The 22,328-nt window shown below is 59.2% G+C and overlaps 1 protein-coding gene, 1 long non-coding RNA gene and 1 other non-coding gene across 4 annotated transcripts; 2 read left to right on the top strand and 1 right to left on the bottom strand.

Annotated features, from left to right (window-relative positions):
* The first annotated feature begins 255 nt into the window (after positions 1-255).
* On the top strand, positions 256-361 carry LOC114216340 (U6 spliceosomal RNA). Its single transcript, XR_003610762.1, has one exon. It is a non-coding gene; the product is annotated as a U6 spliceosomal RNA (small nuclear RNA).
* Positions 362-7,571: 7,210 nt separating this feature from the next.
* LOC114216285 (uncharacterized) lies at positions 7,572-15,271 on the bottom strand. 2 transcript variants are annotated; one of them, XR_015769291.1, is made up of 4 exons: positions 15,217-15,271; positions 13,912-14,074; positions 9,976-10,153; positions 7,572-8,658 (listed from the first exon to the last, which is right to left on the bottom strand). It is a non-coding gene; the product is annotated as an uncharacterized LOC114216285 (long non-coding RNA). The 2 variants fall into 2 exon arrangements; XR_003610747.2 differs by lacking the exon at positions 7,572-8,658 and having other exon boundaries at positions 9,715-10,153.
* Positions 15,272-15,560: 289 nt separating this feature from the next.
* On the top strand, positions 15,561-22,328 carry ENPP7 (ectonucleotide pyrophosphatase/phosphodiesterase 7). Its single transcript, XM_088027050.1, has 7 exons — positions 15,561-15,656; positions 15,797-15,914; positions 17,644-17,931; positions 19,230-19,375; positions 20,182-20,808; positions 21,447-21,662; positions 22,242-22,328. The coding sequence occupies exons 1-7, from the start codon at positions 15,561-15,563 to the stop codon at positions 22,326-22,328; spliced, it is 1,578 nt and encodes a 525-aa protein (XP_087883176.1).

The following is a 22,328-nucleotide window of genomic DNA, read 5'->3' as shown; positions in this document are numbered from 1 at the left end:
TATACCCGACGAGGAGCCCCACGACATGTGGGCGGGGGCAAGCCCGGGGGAAATGGCCCAGAGACAGCCCACACACGGGACGAACAGACGACCACAGGAAGGGGCTGAGTCTCTGCGTGCCTCAGGATCCCCCACGTGCAGCGCGGAGTCAGCCTCACGACGAGAAGGAGCCTGGCACTACTAGGATTTCAACCAAGAGTTTCATCATCATCCATGGACCATAAAGAGGGATCCAGATAATAAAGGTTAAGACATGCACCAGAACGCTTGCGCCCATGCTAAAATTGAAACCATACGGAGATGCTTAGCGTGGCCCCTGTGCCAGGACAACACCCACATCTGTGAAGGGTTCCACATAAAGAAAAATGCAACAGGTGTTCAAATAAAAATCTGTACACACACGTTCACAGCACCATTCCTGACAAGAGCCGAAAGGTAGAAGCAGTCCAGATAGACATCGATGCACGAAAGGAGATGCGGGATGTGGTCTAGCCACACCATGGAATATCCCTCGGCCGCGCAAAGGAACGGACTCTGACCCCTCCTGCAACACAGATGGACCCTGAGCACACGGTGCCCCGAGGATGGCACCAGGCAACTCCAGAGGCAGACAGTAGGTTGGGGGCTGCCGGCGGTGGCTGCTGAAGAGGCTGGGGCTTCCCCTGGGCTGCTGACAATGTTCTAGAAGTAGACAGCGGTGATGGTGGCAGACACCGCGAGGCACTAAACGGCACTGACTTGAACATGGTTTCTCTAACGTAAGCGGGTTCCACCCCGACAAGAGAAAACGAAGACCACGACGTAGTGATCATAGGAGCGGGCACCAACTGTGTGCAGGACGGAGGGGGCGGGGGTAAGCCATCGTCAGCGCATCGTCACAGCGACGCCACCAAGTACAGATGTGACTGTCCGCCTTTTACATCTGAAGGAATCAAAGCCCAGAGAGGCTGAGTGACGCTGGGCAGGTATGGAGGGGGATTGGACCCTGCCGTCTGGCTCCGGGAGAGCTGAATTTGGGAAGGAACCAGGAAGGAGGGTGGCAGGAAGTGGGCAAGGTGCGCTCCCTACAGCCACGGGCAGGGTGGGCAGGGGGTACTGCCCAAGCCCTGAGCCCTCACTGGCGCAGACTCCAGGACCACACTCTGCCCGGCATCCAGGGAACCTTCTGGAAGGCAACCTAGACCCTGTCACGCCCCCTCCTCCACCCTGTCTCCCCCACGCCCCCGCCCGGTCCCTTCCCTCCCTCCTGGAGCAGGGGGACCGGCCTCCCTCGCCGGAGCTGCTCCCGGCAATAGGAAAACCCCAACACTCAGCCCGAAGCCAAGCTCTGTGAAAACAGCTGTGCGTCGCACTCGGCGCAGCAAAGGTTTTGCTTTGTAATTGGTCAAAAAAAGAAAAAGATATTTTTCGAGCATCATTATCAATGTAAGAACACAATATGATCAACTCTCCCAACCCCCTCGGGCCCAGGACACAGCCGTGGCACTCCGCACAGGGGTCTGAGGACTGACGTCGTCATGGGAGGTGACCCCACAGCCTCCCCTGGATGCCCAGAGTCTTCGCACCCACCGCAGTGGAGCTGACCGCCCCCCGGCCTCCTGCCCTGGCCTCCCTCTGCCTACCCACCACCCTCGTCCTGCCCTGAAGCCTGCATGGGCTCAGCCATCCCGTCCTATGGGAAGCAGCCCTGGCCCCCCACCGGGGTGACCCTTCCTCGGCTACTGACCCTCGTCCATGACCCCCTCATCTGCTGTAGCAGGCTGACTGCTGATGACATGGGAGCACTTGTCATCTGCCTGTCCCGGGAGCCCCTTGGCATCACCTAGTACCACACGCTTTACCCGGGCACCCCCGGACTCTCGGGAATCCCTCCAGCTCTGTGACCACCGGCCCGGTGCCGGCTGCGGGAAGGGGGCTACAAGACCCCAGAGCAGTCCTAGGCAGGGACACCCAGCCCTGAGCCCTGGGTCAGAAGGGACCCAGCAGAAGACGAGCAGGCCTGGGCCTCCTCCCAATTCAGCCCCAGGTGGACGAGAAAAGCCCCACCAGGAGCTTGGAGCAGATGGGGCGGGCTCCGGACCCCTGCCCGGCCCACCATCTGTCCTGACAGTCGACCCATCTGCCCAGGCAGCCCCTCCTCCCGGCCCACCATCTGCCGGCCTGCTTGGCCCTCCTCCTGGCTCCCCCAGGGCCCTCGGGAGGGGATGGGCCGGGAGCCAGAGCCCGGACCTGGCTGCCTCAGACCGACCCCATCTGGCACCCCTGAGGGGAAGGGGACAGCAGGAACCCAGCCAGGCAGGGCCACCTCCACAATGGCGGCCCCATGACTAGGGGGTGGCAGATGCGGGCCTCGCCCCTGGAGGAGGTAGCAGCCACACCCCCCTCCTCCCCGCAAGGCCTGGCACCCTGCTGAGAAGGCCTTGACCGGCCCCTTGTCCAGGCCTCCCCTGACCACTTTGCTTGCCCCCCCCACCGGCTGGCAGGTCCTCCAGGGTCCCTGGGAGCTGGCCAGAGCCTCCCCCTCCCTGAGAAGGAAGAAGAGGAATCTCCCTCCAGGACCCCAAGGGCAGACTGGTGAGGGCAGAGGGGCATCGGAAGTCCCAGTTCTGCCTCTGAGGCCCAGCTGCCAGGCCCCCATGCTGGCAACCCCAAATTTCCCAGCCATTTGCTCCCGAGGAACCGAGTGCTAAGAGGGCCAGGTCTGCCTTTGGAAGCCCACCTCGGGCGCAGGGCTTCGCGGGCACCCAAGAGGTCATGAGATGGGGCCTCAGCCCCTGCCCCTGCCTTGGGCCCTTTGCTCATGAAAGCCCCCAGGGCCCCCACGTCCTCCCTGGATCCCCTCACAACGTGACACAATCACTCGGCCATAGAAGAAATGTGGGGTGCGTGAGCTCTACTTGGTGAGGGGCTGAGGCAGGGCGTGGGGGCCTACCAGGCTGTGGACGGCAGCCCAGCAGGCGGTCAGTCCCTCTGTCTGGTCCCACGGACCCCCCACTCCCCATCCTGCCCTGAGCAGCCCCCAGGACGGCCCCCAGGAGAGAAGGCAGTCAGGGGCTGGAACACAGGCGCCCCCAGCTGCTACTGCACCCCTCTCCCGCCCCAGGGGCAAGTGGCCGCTCAGGACCTTGCCCCACCTTCCATCCATCAAGACCCTCGCGCCGGACCCCAGGAAGAGCTTCCTTTTGCCTGATGGAGGATGCCTTCCTGGTGACCCGCCATTCACCAGGCACCCTCGAGGCAGGGAGCCCCTTCCTGCCCTCCCCTACACGGGACCACCCCCCATTCCCGCCAGGGGCAGGAAGCTGGAACCCACAACCACCAACGGGCCACCTCACTCCGGCGACACCCACCTGCCCCCCAGCCCCAGCTGGCTAACCAACAGACATGGGTTTTCCTCGTAGGAGCAGGTAGACACAAGCCCACCCCCGAGCCCCTATCAGCAGGGTGGAGCCCAGCGTGCTGGGGTTGGGGGACAGCACCAGCAAACCCACATCCACGCACCCTGAGGGGCACAGGGAACTCTGTCCTCCCTTGGCCCCCAGGGCCTGGCTGGAAGCAGCCGGCAGTGGAACCAAGTGGGTTCAAAGTGGGGGAGCAGGAGGCCAGCAGATCGGTGGCTGGACAGCGCCATCTGGTGGCCCTCTCAGAGACTACAAAGCCAGGCGACCTTTTTGTTCTGGTTCTGGAGTTTTCAGGCGAGGGATTTCTTTCCCTCTTCCCAGCAGGGCTCCGTGACTATCAGAACCCCCTGCCCTCTAATCGGATTCTGCTTAGATATGGCTAGATCAGAGGGCCCAACCCAGGCACTTCAAACGAGACAGGAAAATAAATAAATAAAGAGATTTTCCCCGATGAGGCCTCTGCAAGGCTGGCGTGCCCGTCACCCGCTGCCCGAGGGAGTCACCCTGCCTCCTGTTCCTGATGTGACAGGCAACCCTGGCCTGCCACCTCTGAGTGGGGGGAAATCAGAAATCCCTGGCCAACGAGGGACAAATCAAGTCTAAAAAGAATACTGAAGGCAATTGATAAAAACACCCTGAATACATAAAATAGATAAATATGTAGAAAAAAAGAAAACAAAACAAAATTTCAGGGAAACCCACTGGACGTAATAGGCTCCCAACTCTACTTTGAAAAGTGTTTGTGAAAAGAAATGAATTAAGGATGTCTCTTTTTGAGCTGGATTCCAGGGTAATCTGTAAGTCCAGTTGATAGGGATGGTTTGGTTTGATTCACAGGAGGGTTTCAGCTCTTCACTGCAGAAGGATGATGCCATTCGGAAATCACCATTTTGCAAGCTCTCGTGACATAATTATTTCTTGAAACGGTCGTGGGTGGATGAGACCATCGATGAAAGATGTTATCAAGGAGCTGGGGCATGCCCAGCAAACCTGCTGAGTGGCCCCAGCATCACAGGTGAGCTCCGGGTGACACACACCCGCCCATGAAGGGTTCCAGCAGAAAGATGAGCCTGCACGGGATCAAGCTTCCACAGCTAAACTTCTGTTTCCAGGAGAGATGGGAACAAAGTGACGCCACAGGAGGTGATCAGATCAATCAGATGGAGAACGTGCAGACGCTGGGCAGGACAGCTGATCTGGCTCCTACAAGTCACGGCAGGAGGGAAATTGGGGTGGGGGTGATGCCTGATCTAGATCCAGAGAGATTTAAATGGCCCAGCAATCAAACTTGATTTGATGTGTGGACCTTGTTGGGAACCCAATTTAAACAAACCAGCTGCAAAAAGGTATTCCTGAGACCATCAGAGAATTCAGTTACGGACAGGGCATTAGCCCATACGTAGGAATTCCTGCTGATTTTGATACTGTGTTATCAGAGCTGTAATTGTGTCACAAAATTTCCCATACTTGGGAGAGTTGCACCTGGACGTTTACGGGAGCAAAACCGCAAAATGTCTGCTATGGGTTTGAGGATACTTCAGCCCAAGGGAACAGCAAAGAGCAAGGAAACAATAAATAAACGTGACGACTCTCAGTAACTGTCAGATCAGGGTGATGCACACAGGAGCTTGTATTCTGTATTCTATTTTTCAGGGATTATGAAAACTTTCATTATACAAATTTTTTTAAAGATTTATTTATTTATTTGAGAGAGCGAGAATGAGAGAGAGAGTACATGAGAGGGGGGAGGGTTAGAGGGAGAAGCAGGCTCCTCGCTGAGCAGGGAGCCCGATGCGGGACTCGATCCCGGGACTCCAGGATCATGACCTGAGCCGAAGGCAGTTGCTTAACCAGCTGAGCCACCCAGGCGCCCCTATACAAAATTTTTAAAAGGAAGACACGTCCTGTCTCCTGCAAACTTCATCTGACATGAACCATCGCAGATGCTGACCCATCCTGCATACCTGACCTGTCTCCTCTCTTCCTCAGGGACCTGTCTTGGGGAGGGAACATCTCTAGTGTTTACAGTCCCTGTGTCTCTGAGTGCGTAGGGCTCCTGCAGCACGGCTGGGCACCTGGGCAGAGTCCCTGCCTGGTCCCCACAAGCTCCAGCACCCTGGGTCCCTGAACAGCGAGCCAGCTGTTAGTCCCTGGTGATAAGGATTTGATGACTCAGCATCATCTTATCCTTCACAGAAACCAGCTTAGATGTGGTTGGTAAAAAAAAAAAAAAAAAAAAAAAAAAAAAAATTCTCAGCTGGCAAAGCACTTTCTCCAGCCACCAAAAACCCCCCTGCCTTTCTGCCCACCAAGGGGTGCCACCAACATCCCTGAGAGCAAAGATGCACCACGCTCTCCGCATGCTGGGGGCTTTATGGCTGTGCCCACAAGCAGGTGCCTTCAATGGTTACTCCTTCCCTCACCTACTCTCAGACCCCAAACAACCTGTCCGGGAGGGTTATGGGTTTCAGATCTTCTTAGAACTCCAGGTAGTCTGGGCCTCTGACCCCAGCCGTGGTGTCCAGAGCACACAGGCTTGGAACCTCCCCAAAGTGTGTTTCCAGGGTGTGCTGGCTTTCGAGGCTTCCCCTCTTGCCCCAGTGGCTGAGCTCTGCTGGGCGGGGAGGGGGCCGCAGGCGGGGGAGGGGGCGCAGCTGGGCCAGGGGCCGTGTCTGGGGCTCTCTGCAAAGTGTAAAGGGTGCCCGTCTACACCAGTCTTTAGAAAGACTGTGGTCTTTCTCCCAATGCCTTTCACACAGCAGGTGCCCCTGCAAGTGCTGGCCAAACAGAGCGGTCCCCCGGACAATGCAGGCTGAGATGGAGGATCACGGAGACGTTTGTAAATTAACGGGTTGTCGTGCTGTGGCCACATTACGTAGGACACAGGCCAGCCTCCAAACGAGATTTCCTGAACCTTCCCCTGGAGGATCTCAGCGGCCGGAGCACAGGAGGACATCCACGCTCTCTCCCCCGCCTTCCCTCGGACCTGGGCCCAGGTGGGTCACAGTGGTCGACAGGGCGGGGCGGTTCTTGACTTCATCCGTCTGCAACCCGGGCTCGGCCCCACACACCTCCCCTGGTCGCCAAGCGTCCCGCTGGTGAAGGATTCTGATGACAGCAGCACCCACGTAAAGGGCATTCTCTGCCCGAGGCCCTTTGCTGCACGAGAGGGACACCATCCTCCCTCAGGTGGGGGCAAGGAGTTGGGAGGGACAGCCCCAGCAGTGACATGTTAGCTGTCCCTTATCCGCCCAGCACGGCCAAAGGTAGTCCCTTATCTGCCTTGACATGTCCCTTCTTTATTATCTGCGCATACACAGCATCTAAGCAGCTATAAAATAGATGGTTCTGAAGATAGCAGGTACTCTGAGCTCCCCTGAGGGAAGGTCCCGGGACAGCGGCCCCGATGGACCCAGATGCCATCTGTTCTCTTCCCGCTGCCCAGCGTCCAGGAGGGCCCTCGACTGACCTGGCCTTTGGGCAAAGTCAGCACCGCCACACCCGCCCCCTGCCCCCACCCACCAGGGTGGTCGGCCGAGAGCCGGGAGCCAGTGGAGGGACAGACACGGCCCCTGGCCCAGCTCCGCGCACCCCTCGCCCGGCTGCGGCCCCCTCCCCGCCCAGCAGAGCTCAGCCACTGGGGCAAGAGGGGAAGCCTCGAAAGCCGGCACACCCCGGAAACACACTTGGGGGAGGTTCCAAGCCTGGGTGCTCTGGAGACCACGGCTGGGGTCAGAGGCCCAGACTTGCCAGAGTTCTCAGAAGAAAGCAAAGGGGAAGATTTATGCCTAAAACACCCAGGGGACAAAGACAAAGCAAGTTCCAGGAAAAAACCCTCACAGATTAGCTGCAGGGGAGACCGGGCTTGCAAGGGGGTGGCAGCCAGCAGTGGGCTCCCCTCTAGGGGGGTTGGGGAGGGCTCAACCACAGACAGGACCAAGGGGTTGACCAGCCCGGCCAGCCAGGGCCAGGAAAGGGAGGGTCGTGGACGCACCCCCCGCCAACACACACACACAGTTAGGAGCTGAGCCACCTCAGGGTCACTGAGGGCTCTGGGTGGGAAGGCAGGAGTGTACCCTCAGGTCCCCTTGCTCTGTCCCCCTCTGCCTTCCTGCCCCAATCAGCTGACAGTGCTGCTGACCGCCCCCCCCCCCCCGCCCACACATCCCTGCCTTGTCCTCCAGGGGGCCAAGGGCTCTGAGAAGATGGGGAGATGCCCATCCAGGCCTTTGCTGCCCAGGACAGACCCTGCTGAAGCCCTCATTTCTCATTGTCCTCCTTGGGATGGACCTGCTCGGGTCTGCTGGCACTGAGGGAAGGCAGGACAGGCCAAGGAGGCCTCCCCAGGGCAGATTCTCAGGGCTGGGGGACACAACGGGCCACAGGTCCCCGGTCCCCCAGCTCTTCACAGCACAACTAGCCGCCTAGCATGACCCAAGCGTGGGCTGGGCACTGGGGTGTCTCCTCTCTCCTCCCACACACAGCCCTTACAAATAAATCCACAGATCCAGAAGAACCGACGGTGGCAGAGACATTACCAGACAGTGTGCCTGGAGGGGTGACCTGCATCCCAACTAGCACCTAAAGCCACCAGAGGCCACAGCCTGCAGTAACGGGAGAGTCTGGCCAGGCCTGGCTGCTGGGCCTGGTGCCACCTGCCCGAGACCCGCCCCCCCCCCCCACATCTTTCCCAGGCCACCGAGCCCTACCCGCTCGTCTGTCTTCAGTGGGAATGCAGGGCCAGCGCCTCGCTGGCTAAGGACCCGGGACCCACCCCTCACCTCACAGGTGCCAGAGGAAGCAGGAAGAGCGGGGCTAATCCAGGCTGGTTCTGGCCAGCCCAAGGAAAGCTCAGATTCAGCCACTGCCCACCCTCCCCAGCCAGGCTAGCTCCCCATTCGTGGTCAGCATCCACCCAGCCCCTCTGGGGTCCTCCAAGCCAGTCTAGCAGTGAAGGGAGTAGTCTCCTTCATGCCGATCCAGAAAGCGAGCTTGTTAAATAAGCAGGTGCCGCGGGGCACCAGCCAGAAGCACAGGGAGGGCATGGACAGAGCCACACACCCCGCCCAGGGGCCCCACTGCTCCCCACAAACCTCCAGGGACACCTCCTCGGGCCCCTGAATGGAGATCCAGAGGTGCGGTCCTGCTGAGTCTGGGCGTCCAGCCAGCCCAGCCCTCGACCAGCTCTCCAAGGTGAGCAGACCTCACACTCTCCAGACCTGGGAGTCCATTCTCGCATGATGGGCAGCCAGTGTCCCTGAATAAACGGTGGAGAGCCGCGCTCACTGAGGAGCACAGTGGGGAACAGCTAACGGAGGGCAAGAGGAAGCCGGGAGAAGGTGAATGCCAGGATGGGAGCCAAGCTGTCCCAGCAGGAAAGCTGGGGGAGGGTAGGGGCGGAGGAGGGAGGGCTGGACAGAAGGCTCCGAGCAGGGCGACGGCCCCAGAGAATGGCCGGCTCCGCTCAGAAACAGCCACAGAGTCTCATCCTGCAGCCCCCAGGGGACATCGCCGGCCCTTACGGAGCCTGCCTGGGGCCTGGGGTCCCGGGCGCAGCCCCAAGCCCAGCTGGGTGGGGGGAGGTGATGATGGGTGAGGAGGGCTGGAGGCCCCCGACTCCCAAAGGGGCCTAAACCCAGGGCCTCGTGGCCGCGGACCATCTCACAGGAAGACCACTGATGGGGAACCAGGGGTCCCAGGCCCGTGAGGCTCAGCAGGGCCTGGGGGCGTCCCGATCCTCAGTGCTCAGCTCAGGGGCCCTGCCGGCTGGAATTGCCTCGCCCCACGCCCCCACCGCACGCCCCCGCAGGCAGCGTCCCCACACTGGCCACCGAGGATGTTCTGTTGAGCTCATCCCTCACTAAGCACCGAGAGGGACAAAGACCGAATCAAAACTAACATTTATGTCACACCGACCCACACGTTAAGTGGACATTCATGACGTTCGAGGAGAAAGATCATTGGCGGCCACAATCCCCTGGGTTGTGAGCTTTAAAATTATACTCATTTTCCTCTCTACACTCTTCTGTATTTTCCAAATGTTCTGAAATGAGTATGAATTACTTCCAAAATTATCTTCTTTGTTATCACTAAACGTCTAAAACTGTTTTACTTATTTGTAAAATGGGGGTCGGGGGTGGGCAGAGGTTTTACGACCATGATTTCAGTGTGCAGGTCTGCCCTCCACCGAGGGCGGTGACCCCCGTCCTTCTTAGCCTCATCTGGGCACCCCTGACGGGGCCTTGCTGGGGTTGTCCACCTACCAGACAGAATCTAGACTTCCCCAGTGATGGCTGACTCCCCCTTAACATCCTTGGCATCTCAGAAAGGCCCCAGGATTCCAGGGTCTTTTTATTTTTAAATTTTTACTGGTAGTAAAATACACAGAACATGAGATTCGCATTCATGTTGTTGTGCAACCGATGTGCAGAACTCTGTCATCGTCCCAAAGTGAAACTCTGTCCCCATTAGGACACTAACTCCCCGCCCTGGCCCCTGGCCCCTGGCGCCTCCATCCTCTGCTCTGTCTCTACGAGGACTCTAGGAACCTCACATAAATGGAATCCTATACTACCCGTCCTTTTGCGACTGGCTGACTCCAACTGGCTCCATGTCCTCCAAGTCTGTCCACGCAGCAGGTGTGCGGATGTCCTTCCCGTCTGAGGCTGCGTGATATTCCACTGTGTGGACGGACCCTCATCCAAGGATGGACTCCCAGCTTGCTTCCATGTTTCAGCTCTTGTGAATCACCACTATGAACACAAGCGTGCAAATATCAGCCCCAGTCCCTCCTTCAGGGAGCCAACCTCCCTCCCTCATTCATTCCTCAGTGGTGGGAAAAGCAGACCAACTCATAATTACAGACGTGACAAGCAGTTCAGCAGAAGAGTCACAAAGGTCCCCAGCTCTGCCTGGGGCCGTGGGGAAAAGCTCCCAAGTTGGGGGCAGGCCCTTCTTCCTGCTTATGAAGGAGATGGTGACTCTGGGAAAGGAGATCGATGCAGGGGTCCCCCAGACAAAAGGGATCCACGGGGCCGAGCGCACAGATCCGGGAAGCCCCACCTGAGAACCTGGGTTTTGTCCCTTACGTGACAGAATCAGGAGAGGGACGGGAACGGTCTCACTTTTATAAAATGTTGCTGGAATTGGACTATTTTTCCAGGAGAAAGTTCAATAAGGCCTGACAGAGCAAATTCAGAGGCTGGGTGTCCCTCAGGGGCTAAGGTGCCGGGGCAAGTGGGCACCCCTCCCTCCCTATCTTGCCCCCACCCCCAGCTCCAGGTCCATCATCCCCCCTTCTCCCCCACGGTGGTCAAGACCACTGACCCCAGCACACAGTCTGGTCTCTTCAGGGACCTCACCCTGCAGGGCCATCCCTATCCTGGGACAGACCCGCTCTTCAAGACAACCCATCCCCACGGCCCAGAGCCCTCTCCCCAGCCCCCAGCCCGGAGTCCAGAACCAGGTGGCCCCAGCTCCCCGACCTCAGGACCCCGCCTCCCCGCACACCAGGAGGGAGGCCTGGGGAGCAGAGGAGAGGCTGCAAGGGAGGGGAGCACCCGGCATCCCCAGAGAGTCCTGCTAACCCCCAGCACATAATCCTGTTAAAATATTAATCCTCATTTAGCTGGAGGCGAGGTGGCCGCTGAGATAAAGCTCCTGAGTGATAATAAAAAGCAGAGGTAACTGATAAAGTAGATCTTCGCACTCATAAAATCCTGCTGTCTCGAAGGTCGGGTCAGGCCCCTGTCATGGGGAGCGACCAGCAGCAGACAGGTCCCAGTGGCAGTGGGCAGGGGTGACCGCCTCCCACGACAGCGGAGGGAGGGTGCTCATCGTGGCGGAAGGCTGCTAATCCTTCCAGCAGAGGGAGCGGAGGGAGGCTGGGTCTCTCAGTTCCTTCTCCCCCCACAGTGCCGCTGGACCACCGCGGCCCTTTGGGAGGGAACCGCCAGCCTCGGGCCACTGTCTCTCCGCAGAAACACCACCAACCGTGGTGCCTCCTGCAGTTCACCTGCTGAGCCCAGGCCGGTCTGTGTGTGGCTCCTGGTGGCCTCCCACTGCCCCCCAGACACCTGTCCCAGGCTCAACAGCTCAGGCCTCCCAGGGACGCAAGGATGAAGTACCCAATCCAGCCCCCGCCAGGGGTTCACAGGGACCCCTTCCCAAGGTGGCTGGCACGGCAACGGCGGCATCCGGGACCCTGTTTGGGAAGGGTCATCTGCCACGTCCCCAGGTCAAATTCTTTGTTCATCTCCGTCCTGATGGCAACACTCCTCTCCAGCAAACAGTGTGTCGGCAACACCACCGCTTTCGCTCCAAAGGGGCATGGACTGGGCATGGGGAGAGACCCATTAGACCCAAGCTTGCCACTTGTCACTGTGGACATGGGGAGGGTGGGCTCAGGACTTCCATGCCTCCAACAGAGGCGACGACCCCCGGCCAGATCACCTGCTCCTGCATCCAGTCCCCCCGCCGGGGCGTCGGGGGCTCCCTGGCAGATCACACCAGCCCGGGACTACACGGTGGCCAGACAGGGAGATTCCTGGTTTGGAGACATCACTCCAACCGCTGCATAGAGATGAAGGAGAAGCTAGGAGATCCATCAGAGCCCAAACCCTGCTCCCGACATCCACACCTTCTTTCCTTCTGGTCCACTGTGTGCCAGGCACCGTACCAGGAGATGGGCAGAAAGCGTCGCTCACGGCCAGAAACAAGGGCACCGTCACTTGCCACACCCAGGTCTTGGTCTCTAATATCAGCGCCAAGAAAAGGAACCAGGGCCCCTGAGAAATGCCCGATCCCAGGGCTGGGGCAGCAAACACAGGAGGGGAGCCTGGAGCATCCTCTGGTGCCGGAGACCAGGGATGTGCTCAAGGAAAAAAAGCGACGGGCATGACAAGGGACCCAGGAGCCCACAGAAAGAGCTCCCAGTGGCCAAAGACAGAGCAATTTAGAGCAACGAAATCAACCAGGTAGCAGTGGGATATAATCCACAGTGTGGAAGAAATATCCGTGAGTCTGTACGGATATAAATTATTGAAGAGATGAATAAATGGGGAGAAGTGACAAATCTCCTGCTCAGAACTCCAAATAATGGATGTAGATACTCTGCCCCCACAGAGGTGGAGCATGACCCCTCACCCCTGAAGTGTGGGTGGCACATGATGACCTTCCTTCCAAAGACCAGAGAGCGCGAGAAAGAATGGCCATCCTGCAGAGACACCTGGAGACGCGCTCTTGGCCAAGTGAGCAAGGTCACACAGCAGTGATGAGTCACATTGATAAAATGTACCCTTGATACGACGTTACGGGAATGATACTTTATCTCCGTGCCCTTCCTCCCAAAACCCCATAACCCCCGTGTAATCAAGAGAAAAACAACAGATAATTTCAACAGAGGGACATTCTACAGAATGCTTGACCAGCACTCCTCCAAACCATCCATGTCATCAAAAACAAGGAAAGTCTGAGAAATGATCACACCCAAGAGGGATGTAGGGGAAATGGTGATGACCTAATAGCATCCTGGAACAGAGCCAGGGCAGCGGGGCAGGCACTGAGGACATCTGAGTAGAATGTGGGCCTCTCCATACTGAACGGAATAATAACTTAAACCAATATTGCTGGCGCACTGTGCAAACACACCACAGAAGGTTGACATGTTACTAACCGAGGAAACCAGGCGCGGGGCATGTGGGAACTCTACCATCTTTGCAATATTTCCTTAAGCCTGAGATTGTCATCCAGTAAAGAGTTTCTTTTAAAAAATATTTTCCCTAACCAAAAGTATGATAGATATTTGCACAAATTTTCCTTCTAAGCGTTTCTGTTCATCCAACAAATACAGGGTGATGCCTACTCTGGGCTGGTCCTCAGGCCAGGCTCTGGGGATACAACGATGAACAATATGGCAAGCCCTGTCTTTGCAGAGCTTCAGGTCTACCGTCTACCCGAAAAATGACCAGTGTGCCAGAGAGTGGGGAAAGTTACAAGTGACAGATAGAAATGACAAAGGCCTATGAAAAACAGATCGCAGAGTACAGATTCCCAAACATATATATTACAAAATACAGAACTGATGAAGCCCTAAGACTCGATGGCCGCTTGGACCACCTGACCCATGGTCAGAGACAATCAACAATCTGCCCATGGGGAGCAGAGCAAAGAAAGCGTGACATGGAAAATCTTCTAGCCTCTCTCAGGTAACGCTTTCTGACATCATTACACACCTGTTAAGCACACAAAAGGAATAAAAAATAAAACCCAATGGACACCGTGAGGCAGAGGAGTTAGGACAACTCATGGCTGGTGGGACCAGCGACTCACAGCCTCAGCCATTCCTGACAGCAAGAGGGCTCAAAGCACCAGGCAGCCTCTCTGGCCCTGTCCAAGGACCCCGTCCTAGGTAGTGCACCCCAAGGAAAGAATGAGAACGTAAAAGGGGAAAGTCCATGATACCCCACCATAGTCACAGCTGCACCATGATTAAAAGAAGTCAACAGGGCACCTGGGTGGCTCAGTCGGTTAAGCGTCTGCCTTTGGCTCAAGTCATGATCTCAGGTCCTGGGATGGAGCCCCGCATCTCCATGCTCAGCGGGGAGGCTGCTTCTCCCTCTCCCTCTGCTGCTCCCCTCGCTTGTGCTCTCTCTCTCTCCCAAATAAATAAAAATCTAAAAAAAAAAGAAGAAGAAGTCAACAGCCCCCCAAAGCCGGGCAAGAGGGTCCTAAGTGGCTGGTAGGTCGATGGCATTTAGAAGTGGGTCAAAGCAGGGCGCCTGGGTGGCTCAGTCGTTGGGCGTCTGCGTTCCGCTCAGGTCACGATCCTGGGGTCCTGGGATCAAGCCCCGCATCGGGCTCCCTGCTCCGCAGGAAGCCTGCTTCTCCCTCTCCCACTCCCCCTGCTTCTCCCTCTCCCACTCCCCCTGCTTGTGCTCCCTCTCTCGCTGTCTGTGTCAAATAAATAAATAAAATCTTTAAAAAAAAAAAAAAAAAGCACTGGGTCAAAGCAGGGTCGTGGACCCTGGCTCCTCCACCTGCTGAGTGACCTGAAGCCCCTCTCTGCCTCCGTTTCCCCACACGTGAAGTGAGCATATTGCTAACTCCTGCCTTCCAGAACCACCTTGAAGCGTGAATGAGATCCTGGGTAAAGCGAGTGCTTGGTCTATAGAAATGCCCTGTCACTGCCGGTTACAGTCGGCGAGGACACCCGCCTTTTCGCCTTCTGTTGAAGTGCGGTCGGAGGCCACGGAAGGGCAAGGAAACCGGAGGGTGAGCCGCGAGGGCGATTCAGAGGGGCAAATGCCGGGCTGAGACGTCGGGGAGGGCGAGGGCGAGGAGCAGACGTTTCCTGCCATCTCCAGGCCAGGCCCAGGCCGGCAGGCGAGGGTGAGCAGGACCTGAATCCACACACGGCCCACGGGGGCCAGCAGGAGAAAGTGCGCGGCGAGAACACGTCACCGAGGCCTCGCTCACCCGCACCCCTGCACGCACCTGCCGCCAGGACCAGGGCGGGCCCCAAACCGTTGTGCACCTCTGCCCGAGGCCGGGTCTGACCTCTCCCGCCTCCCCCCCCCCCCCCCCGCCCACGCAGCAGCCTGCATTTCAGGTCACCTCCCTGCCTAAACCCAGCAAGGCCGCCCTGAGCCTGCGACCGGGTCCCGCTGAGGCGAACAGAAAACCCAAACGAGGCAACAGGAGCAAGACGGTGCGTGCACGTCTCCCCGCGAGGTGCAGCCGGGCCGGCCACGCAGCCCAGGACGCCCTCGGGGACCGCCCCCTCGGCGCACACCCGCGCCGCCCGGGAGCCCCTCACCGTCCAGCCTGGGGCAGGCGCCAGCGGAGAAGACGCCACAAGGAAGAGCCTGGGGCTGCCTCGTGACATTTTTTTCTTTCGTCCCATTGGTCAGAACGGAGTCACAGGGCCAAACCTCGCTGAAGGGAATGCTGGGAAATGTAGTCTTTATGCTTGGCAGCCATTTTACTCGGGAAGACAACTAGCCTAAGATCTAGGCTCCTCCATGACCTGCCCCATAGCCTCCAGCCCGACCTCGCCCCTCCTCCACCTCACTCTGCTGCCTCGATCCATCCAGTAGGACTCCTGGGATGTCAGACCCTCAGAGCAGCCTTCCTGGTCCTTGCCCCCCAACACCGGTGTAAATGCGGCCCTGCCGCGCTCTCCTGCGCTCTCCCAAGGCACCTGAGCCCACTCGCACACGGCTGCCCGGTCCTTCCCTGGAGCTGGGGCCCTGCGCGGTGGGAGGGAGGGTGCCGCACCCCCGCAGTCCTGCACCTGCTGTGCCCTGGCCCACCCCTCCCGCGCTGGCTGTAGGAGACCACGCGGTCCGCCTGTCCCGGTTCTCAGGGCCCGCTGCTGTACGAGGATTCCTCCCCAGGATGTGTTTCAGCAGGTGTCGGGGGTAGGGCCCAAGAATCTGCACCCGTGGTCCCCGGGCCACACCTCAGAGGAGGCTCTGAATGCTCCTGTGGCGAGAGTGAGCTGGGAATCGCTTGGTGAGCACATCCGCTTGCTGCAGCCAAAGCCGTAAGGTAGGGCGGCTGTTGGCAGGTTCACAGATGAAAAAAATTTAAATCGGGACTCACACCACCTACTGGGGACACCTCCACCGGGAGGACCTCCAGCGGAATGTGGCCCAAGGGGAATGCTCGTTTCCGTCCTTCACCCTCCACCTGGGCTCTGATCTGCGGGTGTGCACACACACCCCATCACCCGGCTGCTGGGGGCAGACCCGGCCGCTCCCCCACCTGCAGTCTGGCAGCAAAGCCCTTCAGCACAGCCCCCTCACGCCCGTGGCATCTGTCACTGCCACAGCAGCCACCCTGGTCTGGGCCACCACCACCTCCTGCCCCCACACTGGCAGGCGCCCCCCTGTGCAGCCCCCAGCCCACCCCTTTCTCAGGCCACCGGGTCCTGCAAGTGCAGCAGCTTGTTTCTTTAAAACACCGTTAGGGGTGGGGCGCCTGAGGGGCTCAGTTGGTTAAGCAGCTGACTCTTGATTTTGGCTCAGGTCATGATCTCAGAGCTGTGGGATGGAGCCCTGTATCAGGCTCCTATGCTGGGTGTGGAACGTATTTGAGATTCTCTCTCCCTCTCCCTCGGCTCCTCTCCCTGCTCCCTCTCACTCTCTCTAAAAAAAATAAATTAAAAGAAGTCCCAAACATTGGATCACTTTTTGTCATTCCCTTGCCTCCCCCCTGCCCTGCATAAGGTACCACAGCCCACCAGGAGCCAGGACCCGCCCCTGACCCCACTCCCCTGGCTCCTACCCATGTCATCCTCTGACTTGACCCTGGCCGCCATCTGGGGTGCTGCCCCTCCGCAGCTTCACTATTTTACCGTTTTACTTGTTCACTCATCTGTCTCATTCACTGCTGTGTCCTCCGAATTGAGAACCGTGCCTGCCTGGCTCACAGAACATGCTTCGTATGACAGAGACAGAGACGGGGGGGGGGGGTGCACACACTAAACTCAGGGGTCCCTTTCCTGCACACACCCACCCCCATGAGCACAGTTAACAAGGGACCCCCTCTGACTGCCTTGTGTGATGAAGTCCACAAGTGAGACCACCTGCATCTGTGAGCCTCTCTGAGGTTCCACGGGACCCAAAGAGGCAGGTGCAGTGGGCGCTAATCCGGGCACCAGGCTGGAGCTGTGGCTGCCCCATCCCAGGACACGCCTTCATGGGCATGGCAGGAAAGGGGGCTCACCCAAGCTGGGGCTCCCACGGACAAAGCCAGCCTTGGGCTGAGCTGCTGGCCCTTGGCTCCCAGGTCCTGGGAAGCCCACCATAGCCCTGACCCAGGCAGGCCTGGGACCCATGTACCCCAGAGCTCTCCCTAACTTACAAGCTGGAGGGCCCCCTCCCAGTGCCCTGGGGTCAGGGTGAGCAGGGCACAGGGGCCAAGAGTGGTTAGGAGAGGTGGAGTGGGGACACAGGCCTGCAGGATGGAGTGGTCCCTTCTGCTCTCCAGACCTCCGAGACTGGTCCCCATCCTCCCTGCGAGGACACGTGTGCACGGGCGGGGGTGGGGGGTGGGGAGAAGCCCGCCCAGAAGGCTCTGCAGGCAATAAAGGCAGACCCTGTCCGAGGGCTGGGCCAGGGTGGCAGGCACGCGGCAACCCAGGCTGCCTCGTGAGAATCAGGTATGTGCACAGTCTCGTGTTGAAAGAGGCACAGGGCAAGACCGTCCAGGCTGACCCTGGGACTTTGCTCCTCAGCAGGAACCAACCCGGACGACTTCATGTCTGGAAAGCCCATCACGAGGCGGTCTGTCCTCCTGGCCCTGGCTCTGGCCACCCTCCTGGCTGCAGGGGCAGGGGCTCCGCTCGGCAAGAAGGGCTCCCAGAATAAGCTGCTGCTGGTGTCCTTTGACGGTTTCCGCTGGAACTATGACCAGGACACACAAACCCCCAACCTGGATGCCATGGCGCTCGACGGAGTGAAGGCCCGCTACATGACGCCAGCCTTTGTCACATTGACCAGCCCCTGCCACTTCACCCTGGTCACTGGTGAGCGTCAGCCTCGGGCTGGGGCCTGGGGGCAGGGAGGGGGCTGAGCATCTAGCGGGACCGACAGAGGGAGCTCGGTGTGTGCACAGAGCCCCGTCCCCCCAGGGACCACACAGGGACAAAGGAGACCAAGGAGGGGACGCTGTCCCTGGGAGACACAGCACGGCCAAGGGAGGGGGTCATCAGCAAGCCCCACTGTTGGCGGTAACTTAAACAAGGCATCAAAATGCCCAGCGGTCCTGTTTTAAATAGTGACCCCCAACCAAGGTGGCAACCCAGGAGGGCTCCTGGAGGAAGTGAGCGTGGCCGGGTTCCAGACAGGCAGGAGAGATGACCCTGAGGCTCCTGCTCTTCCCACTGCGGCCCCTGAGATGCCCTCAAACCCTCCATGGCTCTGTTTGGGCTGGAAGTCTAGAAGGCAGGTGTCAGGAGGGCCATACTCCCTCAGGAGACTCTAGAGGACCCTGCCTGCGGCTCCCAGCCTCCATGGCACTTCCGTGGCCCTTCCATGGCCTGTCTCTCCAGCCCCAGCTGTCTTCCCCCTGTGTGTCTCTCCTTGCCTTGTGAGGATGCCCATCCATAACGTAGGGCCCACCGTGACCCACACTGCCCTCATCTTAACCTAACTCATCACATCTGCAAAGATCCTATTTCCAAGCAAGGTCACATGCTGAGGCTCCGGGCCCACGGGAACTTGGGGGGAGACCCTACTCAGTACAGACGGCTCATCCGTATGCCAGCATTCTGTGACCGGGGCCCCCTGCTGCAAACATCTGGTTCTCCCCTCCTGCACGGCACCTGTTTCCTTACTAGATCACGCATGGGGATGGGGGGGGCAGGGAGCACGTTCTTCATCGTCCCTCCTCCTGTGGCTTCTGAGCACGAGTGCATGCGTGTCCCATGCAAAAAGTGAATTTTAGAAAATAGCTCACGGCTGGAGCTCCACGTGGTGCATTGAAATGTCTGCCTGGGATTCTGCTTTCTGCCTGGGCCATAGCTGTCTCATTAATTCCCTCCCGCTAACCATCCGGGTTGCTACCGGTCTTCGCTAAAACCCACGAGGCTACAGATGACATCCGCACACACATGCGTTTGCCCTGTGTGCACGTTTAGCTGCTGGAGACACCACGGGAACGGGTCGTAGAACCTCGGGGTTGGAGAGGATGTGCCTGTGACCCCGGACGGGGGCTCCCCCCAGCCGCGTGTGTGAAAGGCTTCCCGCTTCCCTCCATCCTCCCACCTCCTACCTCCCCTCTGCCATCTCCTCCCCGCCTCCCCCCCCCCCCACACACACACAGGCAAATACATCGAGAACCACGGAGTGGTTCACAACATGTACTACAATACCACCAGCAAGGTGAAGCTGCCCTACCACGCCACGCTGGGCATCCAGAGGTGGTGGGACAATGGCAGCATACCCATCTGGATCACAGCCCAACGGCAGGTAATGCTGGCCCTGAGCCCACAGACGGCAGTCGGGGGACAGGGGAAGGGAGGACCTGGCCCAGAAAAGCCGTGACCTTGTGAGACCCAGGCGGGCCTACTCCCCGCCCCGGAATCCTGGGCTCCCAACATGGAGGGGTATTAAGTGGAGCCCCGAGGGCGGTGGGTGCTGGATGCTGATGAGCATCCACCAGCAGGCTCCGTGGCCCTGCCCAATCCTCCCTGCAGCCCCGGCACGCAGAGGAGGGCTCCATCCTCCCAACGGGAAGGAAAACGGCACCCCTGGGCCCCTGGCTCTGGGAGTGGGGCCCACACAGGGAACATAAGGTCACTCAACCAAAAGGCACCTAACAATAAAACAGCTTTCTGCCTTCCCCCTTCTGAATTCCTCTCCGGGCTGGGCCGCTAACTTCCAGAGGGTGAAAGATAAGTAAGGGGTGGGCTGTAGTGTTGAGCCAGGAACCCCTCCATCGTGCAGTGCTCCGGGGGATTCCTGGCCCTGGAGGTGTGCCAATTCCTCAACAAGGTCACATGGTGACAACGAGGATACCAAATATCTGGGGACACTTAGATCCATTATGTCACTAGTGCTGGGTCCACTGGACACCTGCTCTCTCCTTCATAAAATCAGTATCAGCCGTGGCAACATAAGAGTTATAAAAGGCCTCCCCCAAAACAAAGACCCGTGCCCGCGCCGGGAGCAGGGCTGAGTGAGCCGGCGGGGGGGGGGGGGGGGAGGCGGGCAGGCGGGCGGGCGGGGGGCTAGCCCAAGGAGGCCTGTGGCTTTAACGCCACCTTCCCTGGCAGGGCTTAAAGACTGGCTCCTTCTTCTACCCTGGCGGGAACGTCACCTACCAAGGCACAGCGGTGACAATGAGCCGGAAGGAAGGCGTTCTGCACAACTACAAAAATGAGACGCAGTGGAGGGCCGACATCGACACGGTGATGAAGTGGTTCACTGAGGACGGCCTGGACCTGGTCACGCTCTACTTTGGGGAGCCAGACTCCACGGGCCACAAGTACGGCCCCGAGTCCCAGCAGAGGAAGGAGATGGTGATGCAGGTGGACAGGACGGTGGGCTACCTTCGGGAGAGCATCAGCAGGAGCGGCCTGGAGGGCAGCCTCAACCTGATCATCACGTCCGACCACGGCATGACCACCGTCAAAAAGCAGGCCCCGGACCTGGTGGAGTTCCATAAGTTCCCCAACTTCACCTTCAAGGACATCGAGTTTGAGCTCCTGGACTATGGGCCCAACGGGATGCTGCTCCCCAAGGAAGGGATGTTGGACAAGGTGTATGAGGTCCTCAAGGATGCCCACCCCAAACTCCACGTCTACAAGAAGGAGTCGTTCCCGACATCCCTCCACTACGCCAACAACCCCAGGATCACCCCGCTGCTCATGTACAGTGACCCTGGCTACGTCATCCATGGGGTGAGCTGCCTGCCCAATGCCCGGCTTGGGACAGACTCCTTCACTGGGCGGCTGGGTCTCTTTCCATTTCTGTAAAAAGCCCCCTATTTCTCACTAGTCCCCAGTTGGAGGGGCACTGGCCACCAAAGGGACACACCCATCACTATGCAATCGGAGTGTGTGTGCGTGTAGTATACATGGGTGCAAATGTGTGAGATCTGTGTGCATATGGGCTTTGTACATGCTTTGTGTGCATGTGTGTGCATGCGTGTAGGGTAAAGTGTGGGAAGACTGGCCATAAGAAATGAAAGAGAAGTGAGGGCGAGGAGCCCACTCTGCCGTCCGTGGTCGGCGGAGAGCCGAGGGGTGCCGAAGGGGAAGGAGGATGCAGGCAGGGGAGAGGGGCTCGGGAAAGGAAGTGCTGGTGAGAACAGGTGCCACCCCGTGTGCCTGGGGTCTGCCCCTGGGTTACCAGGTCTTCCCCGAGGCCCTCCCTCGGGCCACGGATCTTTGGGGGCTCAGAATTCAGAGAAACCCTCCTGCCCCCACCTGTGAACCCCTCCCAGGGGTCCTCTGCCCCCACAGAGGTGCTGCTGTCGGAGAGAGCGGGGCTGGGCTGGGAGTCCCCGCAGAGGCTCAGGACCTCCCCTCCCCGGCAGAGACTGAGCGTGCAGTTCAACAAGGGTGAGCACGGTTTTCACAACGACGTCATGGACATGAAGACCATCTTCCGGGCCGTGGGCCCCAGCTTCAAGACGGGCCTGGAGGTGGAGCCCTTCGAGAGCATCCACGTGTACGAGCTCATGTGCCATCTGCTGGGCATCGTGCCCGAGGCCAACGACGGGCTCCTGAGCACCCTGCTGCCCATGCTCCAGGAAACCAACAGCAGGCCCCCAAGCACCCCCTCAGGTAAGGGGCTGCCCATTCCGCCAGCAGGCCGCTGCAGACCAAGGAGCGCCATCAGCCACGTGAGGCCGCCTTCTCTTTCCTTGTCCTGGACCCCGGAAACATCTCAAGCCCCTGACACTCAAGCCCCTGGCAGCAATGAGGGGAGAGCAGGTGGAAGTGAGCAGCCTTGGGGAGACTGAGGGCCAGAGAAGCAGGTGCTTTGCCCACAGGACAGGCCCCCTGGTGAAGTCCACCTCCAGGCTCCTGGTTCCCCGTGACCTGCTCTCCCGCATGGCCATGTGAGGCTCCTTCCGGGAGTCTTCCTCTATCGGCCGCCCCCCAACACGCCCTCACCCCCACCCTGGCCCATCCCAGGGCCAGAGGTCACCTGGGAGCTGACAAGATGGCACACCCCAGTGGGGGCCTGGCTGGAGGTGTGCTGGCCCTGCTCATCAGGGGAGGGGGCTTGTGGGGCGGCAGGGGGGAGGGCACCTGGCCCACCATGGAGGAGCAGGGCTGAGTGACCTGCTCCCGCTCCTCTCATTCACTGGATGCTCTGAATTCCCTCAGGCTCTGCCCTCCTGCCAAGTGGCCAGCACCCCCTGGTGACGGGACTGCTGGTGGCTGTGATTCTTCTGGTCAAGGTCGCATAA

The sequence above is a fragment of the Eumetopias jubatus genome, unplaced genomic scaffold (assembly GCF_037043125.1).
Source record: "Eumetopias jubatus isolate StellerSeaLion01/CBP00866 unplaced genomic scaffold, mEumJub1_p1.0 scaffold_10, whole genome shotgun sequence".
In the NCBI taxonomy this organism is placed as follows: Eukaryota; Metazoa; Chordata; class Mammalia; order Carnivora; family Otariidae; genus Eumetopias; species Eumetopias jubatus.
Note: the sequence above shows the minus strand (reverse complement) of the source record. Positions and strands in the feature narration are given on the sequence as shown.